General features: G+C 12.7%; 2 protein-coding genes across 2 annotated transcripts, besides 37 other annotated features; both read right to left on the bottom strand. All coding sequences in view use genetic code 6, as the record gives it.

Moving 5' to 3' along the window:
- Positions 1–446: 446 nt before the first annotated feature.
- Positions 447–505: a microsatellite.
- Positions 506–1,803: 1,298 nt separating this feature from the next.
- Positions 1,804–1,864: a microsatellite.
- Positions 1,811–1,870: a microsatellite.
- A 1,441-nt stretch (positions 1,871–3,311) lies between these two features.
- Positions 3,312–3,365: a microsatellite.
- A 74-nt stretch (positions 3,366–3,439) lies between these two features.
- Positions 3,440–3,497: a microsatellite.
- Positions 3,452–3,490: a microsatellite.
- Positions 3,498–3,554: 57 nt separating the features above from the next.
- On the bottom strand, positions 3,555–5,441 carry IMG5_185030 (hypothetical protein; the record flags this gene model as incomplete). Its single annotated transcript, XM_004027297.1, has 3 exons — positions 3,555–3,815; positions 3,936–4,213; positions 5,423–5,441. The coding sequence occupies 3 exons, from the start codon at positions 5,439–5,441 to the stop codon at positions 3,555–3,557; spliced, it is 558 nt and encodes a 185-aa protein (XP_004027346.1).
- Positions 4,551–4,651: a microsatellite.
- Positions 4,576–4,645: a microsatellite.
- Positions 4,596–4,642: a microsatellite.
- A 562-nt stretch (positions 5,442–6,003) lies between the features above and the next one.
- Positions 6,004–6,040: a microsatellite.
- A 338-nt stretch (positions 6,041–6,378) lies between these two features.
- Positions 6,379–6,475: a microsatellite.
- Positions 6,476–6,934: 459 nt separating this feature from the next.
- Positions 6,935–7,009: a microsatellite.
- Positions 6,962–7,021: a microsatellite.
- A 195-nt stretch (positions 7,022–7,216) lies between these two features.
- Positions 7,217–7,278: a microsatellite.
- Positions 7,279–7,617: 339 nt separating this feature from the next.
- IMG5_185020 (hypothetical protein) lies at positions 7,618–8,301 on the bottom strand (the record flags this gene model as incomplete). Its single annotated transcript, XM_004027296.1, has 1 exon — positions 7,618–8,301. One exon carries the CDS (start codon positions 8,299–8,301, stop codon positions 7,618–7,620), a length of 684 nt encoding a protein of 227 aa, XP_004027345.1.
- An 857-nt stretch (positions 8,302–9,158) lies between these two features.
- Positions 9,159–9,199: a microsatellite.
- Positions 9,200–9,241: 42 nt separating this feature from the next.
- Positions 9,242–9,284: a microsatellite.
- Positions 9,285–9,474: 190 nt separating this feature from the next.
- Positions 9,475–9,525: a microsatellite.
- Positions 9,479–9,521: a microsatellite.
- Positions 9,486–9,528: a microsatellite.
- Positions 9,488–9,520: a microsatellite.
- A 173-nt stretch (positions 9,529–9,701) lies between the features above and the next one.
- Positions 9,702–9,763: a microsatellite.
- Positions 9,702–9,797: a microsatellite.
- Positions 9,708–9,757: a microsatellite.
- Positions 9,798–10,498: 701 nt separating the features above from the next.
- Positions 10,499–10,538: a microsatellite.
- Positions 10,520–10,563: a microsatellite.
- An 821-nt stretch (positions 10,564–11,384) lies between these two features.
- Positions 11,385–11,426: a microsatellite.
- Positions 11,427–11,623: 197 nt separating this feature from the next.
- Positions 11,624–11,684: a microsatellite.
- A 496-nt stretch (positions 11,685–12,180) lies between these two features.
- Positions 12,181–12,236: a microsatellite.
- Positions 12,183–12,235: a microsatellite.
- Positions 12,228–12,252: a microsatellite.
- Positions 12,249–12,280: a microsatellite.
- Positions 12,281–12,302: 22 nt separating this feature from the next.
- Positions 12,303–12,350: a microsatellite.
- An 838-nt stretch (positions 12,351–13,188) lies between these two features.
- Positions 13,189–13,246: a microsatellite.
- Positions 13,192–13,256: a microsatellite.
- A 1,303-nt stretch (positions 13,257–14,559) lies between these two features.
- Positions 14,560–14,630: a microsatellite.
- Positions 14,563–14,613: a microsatellite.
- Positions 14,631–14,806: 176 nt separating the features above from the next.
- Positions 14,807–14,862: a microsatellite.
- Positions 14,863–15,414: the final 552 nt, after the last annotated feature.

The following is a 15,414-nucleotide window of genomic DNA, read 5'->3' as shown; positions in this document are numbered from 1 at the left end:
TTTAGGTTATTATTTTTTTATTTTTAATTATATGAATTTTTTTTTCTAATTCTTTCTAAATCATATTCATATTCTATTACTTTAAGGAAATCTTTTATTTATATATTTCTTCTTTCTAATTAATATTCATTGTTTTCCCTATCTTTCATTATTTATCCAATTTATTCCTTTGTAAAGATATTCCTTTTTACAAAATTAAGCATTTCGGGTAACATAGATTCTAAATTAATTCTTATTTTGTCAGCCATTTTTAAATTTTATGTATTATAAGATAATGTATTTATAAATAAAAAATAATATTTAATTTAATAAAATTTTTTAATAATATAAAAATTAAAAATATAAGTCATTTCATTTTTAACCTTAATATATTTAATATATTTTTGTTCTATAAAAAAAAAAAAATAGAAATTAAAATAATAAAAATAATATATTTAAAAAAAAAAATATAAATATATAAAAATATAAATATTTATATATATATATATGTATATATATATATATACCTTAATATATATTTATTTATTATTAAAAACTTAATCTATTTATTTAATATATAATCAATAAAAATGATAATTTTAATTTTTTTTTTTTAAAAAAAATTAATTTTTATAAAAATAAAAATATATTTATATATAATATTAACCTTAAAATAAATTATTATTAAATTAATTTTAAACATTTAATCAAATATCATCACTATTATTATCACTACTTTCACTATCTTTATTATTATAATCTCTTCTTAATAATTATCTTCTTTCCTAAATCATTTTCGACAAATAATTAGATAAGTTTTCTTCTTATTATTAATTCATTTTTGGAATATCAAATTTAGTTTATTTATTATTAGAAACATTAGTTTTTTTTAAATTAAATTATCCATTTTTAATTTAATTAAACATTTCCTCCCTATTGTCTTATTTTTTATTTTTATCTAATTTTTCTTCCACTATCTTATTACTTAAAACTGGCGCATTGGGTATATTTAAAGTAGGTGCTTTAGGAATATTTAAAATAGAAGTTTAATTAACTGATTTTTTTTTTTCGAATTGAATAAGATTTTCTTAGAAACTTATTACACTTTAAAAAATAATATTAGAAATTTCCTTATTATCCAAATCTTTTGCAGTTATTCCTGCTTTTTCGAAAATCCTTTAAATTTCTGGTGACATTTATGAATATATAAATTCTTTCTTTTCCATATCAAAAACAAATGAAGATTCATGGTTTAAATTTTTCGGACGAGAAATTTCGGAATTTTTTTCATCATTATTAATTATATTACTAAAAATCTTTTTTAATTTTACTCTTATACCTTTCTATTTCTTTTATTTTTTTAATAATCATTCTATATACTATAGGTTATCAATTTTTAACTAAATTATAATCCTTCATCTTAACTAGCGAATAATATGCCAATAAATCCACTATAGTACTCAAAATAATAAAATACAGGAGTCTCTGGTGACCAATATTTATGAAAATCTATATATAATTCACAATCAAATAATAATTCGAATGTTTCAATATCGAATAATTTCAAAAATGGAGTACCTTGCATTTCACGGTCCCATATTAAACATAATATTCCTTACAAATTCGAATTTAACCATTATTATTCAGAGCTCGCAGTATATATACAGGCTAATGTTGATATTATTATTGATTATTTATTACCGATAATTTCTGTTAGTACTTTCTATATATCATCTGATATATAATTCATTTTTTAAAATATATTATTATTATTATAGACTATTTAAAATAAAAGGTTATTTTTATTCAATTAAAAATAGAATAATATATGTATATATATATAAATATATATATATATATATTTATATATATATTTATATATATACTTTATTTTTTTTTTATTTTAAATAATTCTTATATTAAATGTCTAATATCATTAATAATTTTTTTTTTTTAAATATAAATTTAGTTTATTAATTTTAAATGCAAATTTTGATTGTCTAATTTAAAATTTAATCTAAGTAATATTCATTCTTCAATATTATTGATAAATTTTTTATTTATATTTAATATTTTATTTGTAAAATTAATTTTTTATTATTATATAAATGTTTAATAATTTCTATATTTTTTGAATTTTAGTTATAAATAATTTATTTATTTTTTTTTCTTGAAAATTTGTATGTTAAAATCTTGTTAATACTATAATAAAATGAATAATTAATTTAACTTAATAAATATATGAAAATATACATCATGATAAATATATATTGTATGTATATTAAAATATGTATATATATTATTTATTTTTAGATACTAATTATTTATTAATATATAAATTATATATTTTATTATATCTTTAAATATTTATTTAATTTATTTTTTAAGAAAAAATTATGCGAAAATTATTTAATATTAAATTGTAATATTTGTTTTATTTAGAAATTTTTAATTTTAAAGCAAAAAAAACTTAAATTATAAAAAATTTTATATTAAATTTTGTAAATAAATATTTCCATATTTTTTTTGTTTTTTAATTTTTAGTTCAGATTGTATTTTATTTAGTGAAAATGGTAAAAGTATTCTTTGATTTTAAAAATCAAAGTCTTTAAATAATAATTGATATACAAAATTCATAAATTAATTCTAATTAAAATATAAATAATGCTTATAGAATATATTTATTTAAAAGTTTATGATAAGAAATAAGATGTAAAAATTAAAAATATCAAAGAATTTTTTTTTTTTTTCATAATATTATAAACATAATTAATAATTTATTAATATTAATTTTATAAAAAGTAAAAAAATATATGTTTTAGTTTAAATTTATTAAATTAAGAAATTAAAAAAATGTTAAGAAAATTATTATTTAATTTTAAAATTTTTGAAAAATGAAATACATAAAATTTTTGCACTTTAATAAATTTTTATTTATAAAATAAAAAAAAGTTTAAAGTTTAAAAAAATATTTTATCAATAAAAAATATAAAATATATATAAATTTATCTATATATAGTTTTTTATTATTATATACAAATACTATATTGATTATATCATTTTATTTAGTTTTCTTCTTGCATATAAATTTTATATAAAAATATTGAATTTATATAATTTTTTAATATATAATAGATAATTTTTATAAAAAAATTGATAAAAAAAAGTGACTTTTAAAGGTTTAAATATTTAATATAATTTAAAGATGAATTAAATATTTAAAAAAATTAATATTTAATAATGTTTTTTAAATTAAAATTACTAAATACAATATATAATATTTATTTTATAATAATTATAATATAAATAATTTTCTAATTTATTAATAAAAAATATAAAATTAATTATATATATATAAGAATATAAATTAATATATATTAAATATATATTTCTTTTGACAAAATTAAATAATTATGTTTTAGACAAATAATTATATAAAATTATATTATATTAAATTTAAAAAAAAATTAACTTAAAAAATAAAAAAATTATAAATTAAAAAATTAATAAAAATATAATTTTACTTTTTTAAAAAAAAAAAAAAAAAATTAAAAAAAATATTTTATTTTATTTTCTCAAAAAACCATTTTTTATTATTCAATTTTAATTCCAGCATTCCTTAATGATTTAATGACTATATTTTCATATTCTTCTAATGAAATTCTACCATCAGTATTTGAATCGGCCATTAAAAGCCAAACTCTTAAATCTTCTTAAGTAGGTTAATAATTTGTAAGTTTCATTTCATTATAAGTATCTTTAATTAATAAAATAATTTCATTTTATTCTAAAAAACCACCTTTATCAATATCATATTTATTAAATAATCTTCTTGCCTTTATTTTATTTTTATTTTTTTTAAAACAAAAAACAAAAAAAGATGTAAAAATTATTATTTACCACATCTAATTTTTATTAAACTTCTTAAGTGTATTTATTTTTAGCATTTTTTTTACTTTTTCTTCTTAATCATGTTCTATTCCACATAAATATTTAAGACAAAGATTTTCAATATCCTAATATGTTACTCTTCCGTCATTATTAGTATCTAAAACCGATTTATAAGTTTCTATATGGTTATTTTATCCATAATAATCTATATGAAAAGATTAATAAGCATCCTTAACCATAGGATCTAAGTCCTATAATTCTAAATACCCTTTTTTTCCTTTATCGTAATTTTCAAAAATTCTTCTGGCAACAAATTTAGCATTTTCGATTTCAGAATTTATAACTTTATTTTATTAAAATGATTATTTTTTACTTTTTAATCTTCTTCTTCTTCATTATTTTCTATTTTTTAACTTAAAGATATTAATTATTGAGAATATACTTAATTTACAATTTAGGATTGTTTATTTTTAAATACTTAAGAATTATAATTATTTCCTGAACGTTTGACTACTTCTTGACTACTGGGAAAACTTTAAAGTATTATATTTTCGCTTTAGAACATTTTATGTTAATTTTCTTATTCTATAAATTATGATTATATTAGTTTTGGTTATAATTATGATAGATTTTGCTAAGAAAAATATGATGATGAGTACATTATTTTTTATATTTGCTACTTTTTTCTTTTTTATATTAAAAGCGTTTTTTTTTATTAAAATAACAAATTTTTTTTTCTATTTATTTAAATTTTTGTTTTTTTTATTAAATTAAAAATTTTAATTTTAATTTTTATTTGAATTGGATTATATTATAATATTATATTGTTTATTATAAAAAATATTATAATATAATAATTTATTTTATATATATATTAAAGATTTATCATTTTATTTTATGATTATTAGTAAATAAAAGCTCGAAATAATAAAATTTCAATTTGTAATAAAATTAGATCAAAGTTATCTATATAATAATATTACTAATCGATATAAATATTTATTTAACTATATAAAAAAATAATTTATTTTGTGAAAATATCTAACTATTTATTATTCTAACAAATATAACCTAAAAATATATATAAAATTAATTTAAGAAAAAAAAAAAAAAAAAACATAAATATTGAACAAAAAAAAAAATACTTATCCAATAATTAATTATTAAAAAACACGATAAATATATATTTAATATAAAAATATAATAATTATTTAATAGAGTTAATAATTTTTAGTATAATATTTATTTATTTTTCTTATAAATAAAAAAAATAATTCTTAAATATTTCAAAAAAACTAAAATTATTTTTAGAAAAAACCAAAATCAAAAATTGATATTTTCTTTAAAAAAAAAAAAAAAAACATTTAATAAAAAGTCCATTGAAATAAATAAGTGTTATAAGTATTAACTTTCAATAATATTCAAATATATATATTTCAAATATACTAAAAAAGTAAATATCTATATAATATATATAATATTTTTGTGACAATAAAATAAACATTCAAAGAATTTAAATATATATTTAAAAATAGCCTATAATAAAAAATACTATTAGTCTTAATTTACATATTTATATGCTTTTAAATAAAATTAAAAAAAACATTTACATTAGAATCTTAAATTAAAAATTTTGAAACTATAGTATGTAAACAATTTAAATGGAGAATTAATATTAAAATACTAAACTTGAATTATAATTATCATATTTAATGGCTAGATATCATTTATATTTTATATTTATAATTTTAATTTAATCTATAATAAATTTTAAATGCGATAGCAATAGTTTATAAAAAAATACAATTTCAGTTTAAGAAAAAAAGCAGGGATATTATTATTGATTTTTAGAATAAATATACATAATAAATCTAATATGAATGATAAAAATATTACTTATAAACATTAATTAAATAACATAATGATACTATTTTAAATATTAATTTCAAATAAATTAGTAATCTTTTATATATATAAAAGTCATTCTTTAAATCAAATATATTACAATCTGAAAACATAGGAAACTATTAATTTTATTTTATATAAAAAAATAAGATATTTAAATGAAATTAATTATATTATTAAAATTATATAAAATACTAATATGCTTTTTAAAAAAAACACATTTATATTTATAAAAATAAAAATAATAAAAAAAAAATATATAAAATCATATAGCACAGAAATTTAATTAGTTTACAAGAAAAATAATATAAAAAATAATAATTATATTATAAAAATAAATTCAATATAAAATTTAACTATTAAAATTTTTAAAAAATAAAAATTTAAAGATTAAATTTTAAATATAAAATTATTTAATAATTAATATATGAATATAACTTTAAATTGAAATTATCTTTAAAAATATAAAAATAATTTGATTTTTAATATATATTTAATTACGTGTTAAATTTAATTATACAAAAATTTTTAAAAAAATTTTAATTTAAAATAAAATAAAAATATAAAACATTAAAAAATAAAAATAATATTATTAATTATTTGTATATATATATATATATATATATATATATATATATATATATATAATTATATAAATATAGATATATGTAAATATATTTATTATTGTATATTATATATAGGTTTTTTTATATAAAAATATTTTATTTCAATTATTAAATTTTATAATATTTATTTTTTTATTTTTATAAATAATCATTTATAAATTATATTTTTGATATTATTATATTATAAAATTAAAAATACTTAATAATTAATAAAATATTATAATAATATAAGTTTTTGTTTTTTATTTAAATTTAATATATATATGTAATAAATAATAATTTTTTATTAAAATTGATATATTATTTGTATTATTTTTATAGTAAAATAAATTAAAAACATTATAAATTTTTTTTTTATTTATATAAAAAATATTTCGTTAAATATAATATATTATTTATATATTTAATTACTAATATACTAAATAAATTAATTTCGATTATATTTTTTAAATAAAATAATAAAAAAATTAAATGTTTTTTAATATTAATTATTTATTTAAATTTAATGTTAATATTATTTATTTTTAAAGATAAAATATATATATATTATAATTATATAAATATAATAATATATAATTAATTTATATAATAAAATATTAAATTATTTATTATATATATAAAAAACAAATTACGTATTGAAATTTTAGTTATTTTTAGTTGAAAAAATATATAACTTATATTTTTTATTTAATGTATTCAATAGAAATTATTAGAAAAACTTAAAAATTTTTAAATATTTGATGATAATTTATTAATAAACTGATTAAAATTTATAAAGTATAAATTTGTATTATATATGTAATATGAGAATTTTTTTTAATTAAATAAATAATAAAAAAAATTTAATTAAAAAAAAAATAAAAAAATATTAAATTAATTTAATATGATAAATAATAAGACTAATATATAAATTGTATCCGATATAGATGTAATGGATAATATCCTCGAGAGAAAAATTGGTTTCGGAAAATACTAAAAATATGTCTTGAGTATAATGGGTTTACAAGATTTTAATGATGGAATTGAATTATTATTAATATCAATAACATTACCAATAATAAAATTAGATTTTAATACTATGTATTAAGAAGAAATAATATCAAATAAAGAAATTTAGTTATTAGGTTCTTTATATTTTTTTGGGATGTTTATGGGAGCATTATTAACTGGAACATTATCCGATAAATATGGAAGGAGGAATGTAATTTTATATTCTTCATTAATTTATGGAATTACAGCTATTATTTTTTTATTTGCATATAATTTATATTAGCTTTTTATTTTAAGATTTTTATATGGTTTTGTTTATGGGATTACACTTCCGCTCTCCACAACTTTATTCACGGAAATTTCTCCTTTAAAATATAGAGGAAAAGGAACTATTATTATTAATTTTTGTATTGCTTTAGGTTAATTTTGGGGAATTTTAATGTGTATATTAGTTCTATAGGATATGTAGCATGGTAATTGGCGACTTTTGCTATCTTTGAGTAGTATTCCTGCATTTGTATTATTTTATGGAACATATAATAATGTTTTAGAGTCTCCTCGGTATTTAGTTTCTTAAAATAGAATTGACGAAGCTGTAGAAATAATGAATTAAATGATTATTATAAATAAAGGGGATGGAGGGGAGATAATAACAGAAGACGAAAAAAAATAACTAGACTAATGGAGAATATAAAAATTCGGTTAAGAAATCAAACAAAAGAATATTTATTAAAAATAAACTGAGTTATTTAATCCAGAATATTTTCTGATTACTGTCAGTTTGGCTATTTAATGGTTTTTTATACATTTTAATAGTATTGGGTAGTTGTTTTATTTCCCTTTAGTTAGTTAAATTAAATAAAAAAAAGTTTTTTGAATATGTTTTTAATGGTATCTGGAGAAATTCCATCTTTTTTAGTAGCTATATATGTAATTGATAAACCTTTTTTTGGAAGGAAAAATACTTTGATATTTTTCTTTTTATTAACTGGAGTTATTAATTTGGCACTTTTAGAAGATAATAATGTGGGGATACTTCAGGGCTTTGCCAGGTTTTGTTATAGGATTATTCATTCAATGTTATATACGTATACTAATGAAATATATAATACAAAAATGAGATGTACGGCTATTGGATTACATAGTGCGGCTGGTAGGTTGGCAGCTATTGTCATGCCTTTTGTTATTATGTAAGTTTATTCTTATAATTATGTTTATCCGCTTTTGATTTTTAGCTTTTTCTCGTTTATTAGTGCTTTTGCGGCTTTTAAGATGCCTTTTGATACTGTTAAATTAAGATTGGATTACGAGGATTTGGTAAAATATGATGACAATAATAATAATAATATTTAAATGTAAAAAGTTCTTCTTTGACTTATTTTTTTTTTTTAATCTGAAATAAAAATTTCTTAAGTTTTTAGTTTTATTTAATTAATTATTTATCGTTTTAATTAAATTTATTATATATAAATTATGAAAAAAATAAAATATATAATTGGTTTGTAAATTTATTTATAAATAAGTTTTTTGAAATTATTAAAATATAAATAAAAATTTAAATTAATTTATAATATTTTAATAATTTTATAATTAAATTAAATCAATATTCATTATGTTTTTTTCTTTATGGACATTTTTTAATTATATAAATGTTTGTTATATAAATAATTTCAAATAATATTTTTAAAATAATTAAAAAATGTATGTCTAAATAAAATTAATTTATTATATTAACATATATTAATTATTTAATTAATTTTATATGTATTATTTAATATACTTATTAATATTTTATTTAATATTTATTTTTAATTTATATTATTAAAATAAATATTAAATATAAAATCATTATAATTAATTAATTAAAAATTAATAATTTATTATTAAACAATTTTATTCATTTAAAAAGTTAACATATTAAAAAAATATTAATACATAAGATTAAATGTATATAATCTAATAATTAAAATTATTTTTTTTTTACATATAAATATATTAATAAAATTAATTTAATTAAAATTATTATATTTTAATATATTTATAATAAATTAAAATTTTTTATGATTAAATTATTTTTATATTTTAAAATAAAATTAAAATATAATAAATATAATAAATATATAAAATAAATATAATAGAAAACTTTATTTAGTTTATTTTAACTAATAATTAATATAAATACATAAATAATATGAAAATTAATTTTGATAAATTAAATATATAATTTAATATATTATAATTTATATAGATTTTATAATTATTGTTATAATTTGAATGTTTAATTCAGATATTTTAATTGTGAAAATAATAATAATAATATAAATATATATATATATATATATATATATATATATATATATTTATATGAATATTTTTTTTATATTATATAATATTCATATAATTTATTAGATATTTTCATTTATTTAAATTATTTTAATAAATAAATAAAAAATTTTTATTATTTAATAAAATAATTATATATAAATTTATATAAAAATTCATTCAATTTTAGATTATTGTAAATATAAATATTAATAAAAATTTATTTATTTTTTAAAAATATATAAGAATTAATAATATAAATAATAATTAAATTTTTTATTTTCTTTTCATTTTTTATATTACAATAACCTTTTTAAATATTTAAATACAATTCCTAATACTTTCTTACGTATTTGTAAATTTAAAGCTAAATAAAACTTAAAAATAATAGAATTTTTTAATATCTTTTTATTGTTTTATGACAAAAATAGCTTGTAATTCTTTTTAATCTTTTCTTTTTTAATAGTAAAAAATATTTAGATCTAATATTTATTAAGCTAATTCATCATAGCTTATTAGGGATAATAATTTTAAAGAACTATACTACATTAATACATATAAATTTTTAAATTATTTTAATAGATATCAAATGAGATGTAAAAAGCAATTTATTTAATATTTTAGAATATTTAAATAAAATTATATATAAAAAAATATATTAAGAATACACTTATTTTATAAATATTAATAATATTTTTTTTTTTAAAAAAAAATTGTTTATAGCCTTAAAACTTATTTACATCACAAAAAAATAAAATAAATATTTAAAAAATAAAAATACAACAAATAAATTATAATATTTAAAAATATAAATTTATATAAATTTATATTAATATTTTTATATAATTTAAAAATTCTTTAATATTAAATCTATATTAATAAATATTTATTATATAAAAAATAATTATTATATTTTTTTTTTTTTTTTTTCATTATATATCGATATTGTCATTTAATTTATTTTATTTTTGAATGTGTATTATATATCATTTTTTCGTAATATTTAATAATAAATTTCAAGTATTAATTAACAATTTTCCTTAAGTTTATTATAATTTTAAAAATAAATTAAAATATATAGATATAATAAACTAAAAAAAATAAAATTATTATATAATATTTATAAATAAAAATAATAATTTAATTATATTTAAATATTAATAAAATTTATATACATAAGAATAATTTATATATATATAATTGTAAAAAAAATTAAATAATGAATAATTTTTATATAAGATATTTTATATTTCTATTTTTTAATTTCTTTTAAAATCTACACTAAAATAATATATAATCTAAATATTATGATTTTTTTTATTTTAAAAAGTTTAAACTAGTTTTTATTTAATTTAAAAAAATTATTATTTTAACTTTTTTTTTTATAATTTATTTAAATTACAGTTTTAATTTTTATTAGTTTAATGTTTAATAATGAGTAGTTTTAATTTTTATCAAGAATTTTAGATATTTTTAGGCTAAGAAAAATATTATGAAAATTTTATAAATATAAAATGATTTGATTAAATACTTTTTACCAAATATTTTTAAATTATTAATATATAAAAAGTTATAAAAAAGTAATATAAATAAACAAAATTAATATTTATGTATTATATAATTAGTATGTGAAATATTAATTGATTAAATCTATTTTAAACAATATAATATAAAATTATAAATTATTAATAAATATAAATTTTAGAAAAATATTTTATTTACTAAAAAATATTAATAATCTAATTTTTTTACATATTTAACGATACTGTGTTTAAAAAGTTTTATATTTAATTAATTTATTTTTGATTATTATTCCATTTTGTTTATTATTATTCGGCTTTTTTAAAAACTATATATTTATTTAATATATATAATTTTATAAAATTTATTTAAAAATAAAGTTTAAATATAAATAAATAAAAAATATTATAATTTATATTAAAATTAATAAAATAATATTGTATTTTATATATAATAAAAAAATCAATAGTTTATAAAAAAGATAATTTAGCCAATAAAAATTGATAAACTTATATATATCTAGTTTAACAAAATAATAATAATATTCGGAAATTTATAATTGATTAATTTTCTTTTCTTATAGAATTTAGAAGTTTAATAAAAAATATAATAATAATATATATGATTATTAATTTATTATAAAGTTAAATAAGTTATTAAAATATTAAACCTCAATATTTATTAATATTTCTTAATTCTTATAAAAAAATATTATTAATTTAAATGTTGAAAAATGCTTTAAATATAATATAGACAAAAGTAAATTTGTAAAAAATAATAATAAAAAATAATTTATTAAAAGAATAATTCGGAATGGAATAGACTATTCATATCATATCATATTATTTTATTAAAAAAAAAAAAAAAAAACATTTAAATTTTTAACTTTAATATCATTCAATTAAATATATATATAAAAAAAATATAATTTTAGTAATTTATTTTTATTTTTAAATTAATTATTGAAAAAAAAATTTTAAAATAATAATTGCCAAAAAAAAAAAAAAAAAAAAAAAAATTTAAAATATAAAATATAAAATATAAAAAAATGTTTTTGGGGTAACTTAATAAAAATTAATTCTAATATTAAAAATTAATTCTAATATAAAAGTTAATACAGCTCTTTTTGGAATGCATTTGGTTATTTTACAAATTAATCTAATCTAGACACTATACTAAAATAAGAAAACTTAACAGTAGAATCCTTATTAGATGTAGAAAATATAGTTACGGAAATAAGATAAAATACAAAGAAATTTATAAAATTGTAAAATTTAATAACAAATTTTTATTTTTTTTTTGGATAAATTTTATTATTTTTAGTTTACGAAAAAATTAATATTTTTTATAATAAATAATAAATTATTCAATAAAAATGCCTAATCCTGAAGAAAATGATGAAAAAAAACTTTATAAATATCCTTTTATAGCAAGTGAAATTTTAGGAATATAAATAAAAGGTCTACAAGAAATATATTTTGATACAAAATTAAGCGAAGAAGATTAAAAAGTTCAATATTTTTATAGTTTTTATATTTTAAAAAAATAATAGGATGATTCTTAATCAGATGAAAATGATACTAAATAAGAAGAAAATAATGAAGAAGAAAATATAGAAAAATAAAATAATTAAATAAAAATAACAGGATAATAATATACAAATTAATTATTGTAATTTATAAATACAAATGAAATTTTAGATGATACTTTAGCAGGTTATTTTTAAAAAGCAATGAATAATTTATTAATAACAAATGGACAAGTAAAAAAAAACATTAAAAATTTATAATAAAATTATTTAAATAAATAAAAATTCAGTTTTATATTTTAGTAAAAAATTAATAATAAATACTTGATAATTTATTAAATCATTTAAGAAATAAAAGTATAACGGAAGTTATTTAAAAACTAATTTTATAAGTAGGATATGAATTTTAATCAGACTTATTTAGAGTAAATATATAAATATATAAATATATAAATATATAAATATATAAATATATATATATATATTATATATATTGCGATTTTTTATAATTATTTTTAAATTTAAGGAGTAAAGAACTTATTTATTAGAAAAACTTCATTAAAAAATAATTTAAATAAATTTTATTGATATAGATGAAAAAGATAATATATTTTTAATTTTAAATGAAGTTTTTATTTAGATAAATACTTAAAATTTTAATGCATGTATTTAAACTGCACTCGATTATATTTTATATAGGAAAATCAAATATAAATTTATTTTAATGCAATTAAATTGTCTAAATATCTTACAAGTGAATCTAGCATTTTGTCTTAAATTGTTTAATATTATATTAATAAAAGTAAAGAAAATAAAACAAAAACAGAAGAAGATGAAATGGTAGTAATAGAAGAAGAATAAATATCTTTTCCCTTCGAAAATATTTTCAAAGATAATATTAATATATTAATTGAAGCTTTATAAAAATCTTAAGGAATTTAACATAATACTTCTTTTGGAGAAATTTTAATAGGATTTAGTACTGGAAAAATGAAAATTATTGAACTCATTTCATATTTTATGAATCTATAAAGTATTAATATAATCGAAACAATTGCTCATAATAATATATTTGAAATTGTTTTAGTATTTTTTATTTTATTTATTATTATAAGTTTTTATTTCAATTAAAATAAAATATAAAATATAGAAATTAGTTATATAATATCCATGGAATAATTTATTACATATATAAATAGAAAAAATAATAATTTAAGGATTAATTTCTAGTTAAAAATCAGATATTGTTTTTAAATATCTATTTGAAAAGGAAGACTTTAATTTATTATCATTTATTAGTAAAAATACATAAGAAAATGAATTCTTTTAAATATAAGGAATGAAGAAAAATAAGAATAGGTTATTATGGATACCTTATTAATTTGGCAAAAAATATAAGAAATTTAAAATTAGAAATGCTTGATTTAAATAATTGAAATGAATAATGGAAATATTATTTAAATGGAAAATTCAAAGAAATCACTTAAGTTGAAAATTCTTAATTGGCAGGAGAAGATCCAAGAGTAAAAAGGAAAAGAAGATATAAATGACAAAAGTAATTATAAGAAGCTGATTTAAAGAAAATATACGAGGTTTTAAATTTTTTATTTAATTATCTTTATTCTTTTCATTTTTTTTTTTTTAGAAATTTAATGCTTATATTTAGAATTTAAAGAAAAATGATTAGTTAAATAAAGATAATATATAAAATAAAAATGAAGACGATTCTAAATAAAATCATAATTTAGATAAAGAATAAAACTAATAATAAATTGAAAATTAAAACCAAATTAAGTAATTTATATATATAAATTTATATATATATATATATATATATATATATATATATATTTTTATTTATTTATATTATCTTTTTAAGTAGAAATATTGATTTAACCGAAAAGGAAGAAATCGAAAGTGAATATTTAGTTCATAATTTCTGGAAAGTAGATTATAGACAGTCTGTTGATTAGATTATGGAAGAATTATTATGAGATTCTATAATTATTTAAAAAATTGATATCATTATTTTAATTTTTATATAAAAATAATTATTAATATTTTTATTTTGAAAATAATTAATTAAATTGTTTTTATTTTAATTTTTTTCATAATTAGATATAGAAATATATTTTTAAATGACTTTTGTTCATATTAATTCATTTTTTATTTCTTTTTGTTATAAATTATTTTATAATTATTTAAACTTTTTTTATTTAAATAATATTATTTTTTTCAATTATTTTTAAATATTTTAAAAAATTTAATTTATTTTAATTTTAAATTAATTATTTATCTTAATCAAATTATAATATAAAGAAATTTAATCTTTAATTTATTTTTCTATTATAAAAAAAACATTAAATATAAATTAATTTAAGTTTTTAAAAATAAAATATATAAAGATCAATTTTATAATTATTATATAAAATTATAAATATTTCGTTTTTAAATTTTTTTTTTTGTGTTTTTATATATAATAAAAATTTTTAGCTAAATTTTTTAAGATATATATTTTATAAACAAAAAAAAATATTTTTTTAATAATAGAAATTTGTTATATTTTTTGTTTTTATTTATTTTTTAATTTTTTCATTATATTGATTATTTTGTTATATAAAAAAAGTTAAAAAGGATTAAAGTAAAAAAAAT

This window comes from Ichthyophthirius multifiliis (assembly GCF_000220395.1).
Source record: "Ichthyophthirius multifiliis unplaced genomic scaffold scaff_1120509251340, whole genome shotgun sequence".
NCBI lineage: Eukaryota > Ciliophora > Oligohymenophorea > Hymenostomatida > Ichthyophthirius > Ichthyophthirius multifiliis.
This window is presented reverse-complemented; position numbering and strand designations above follow the sequence as displayed.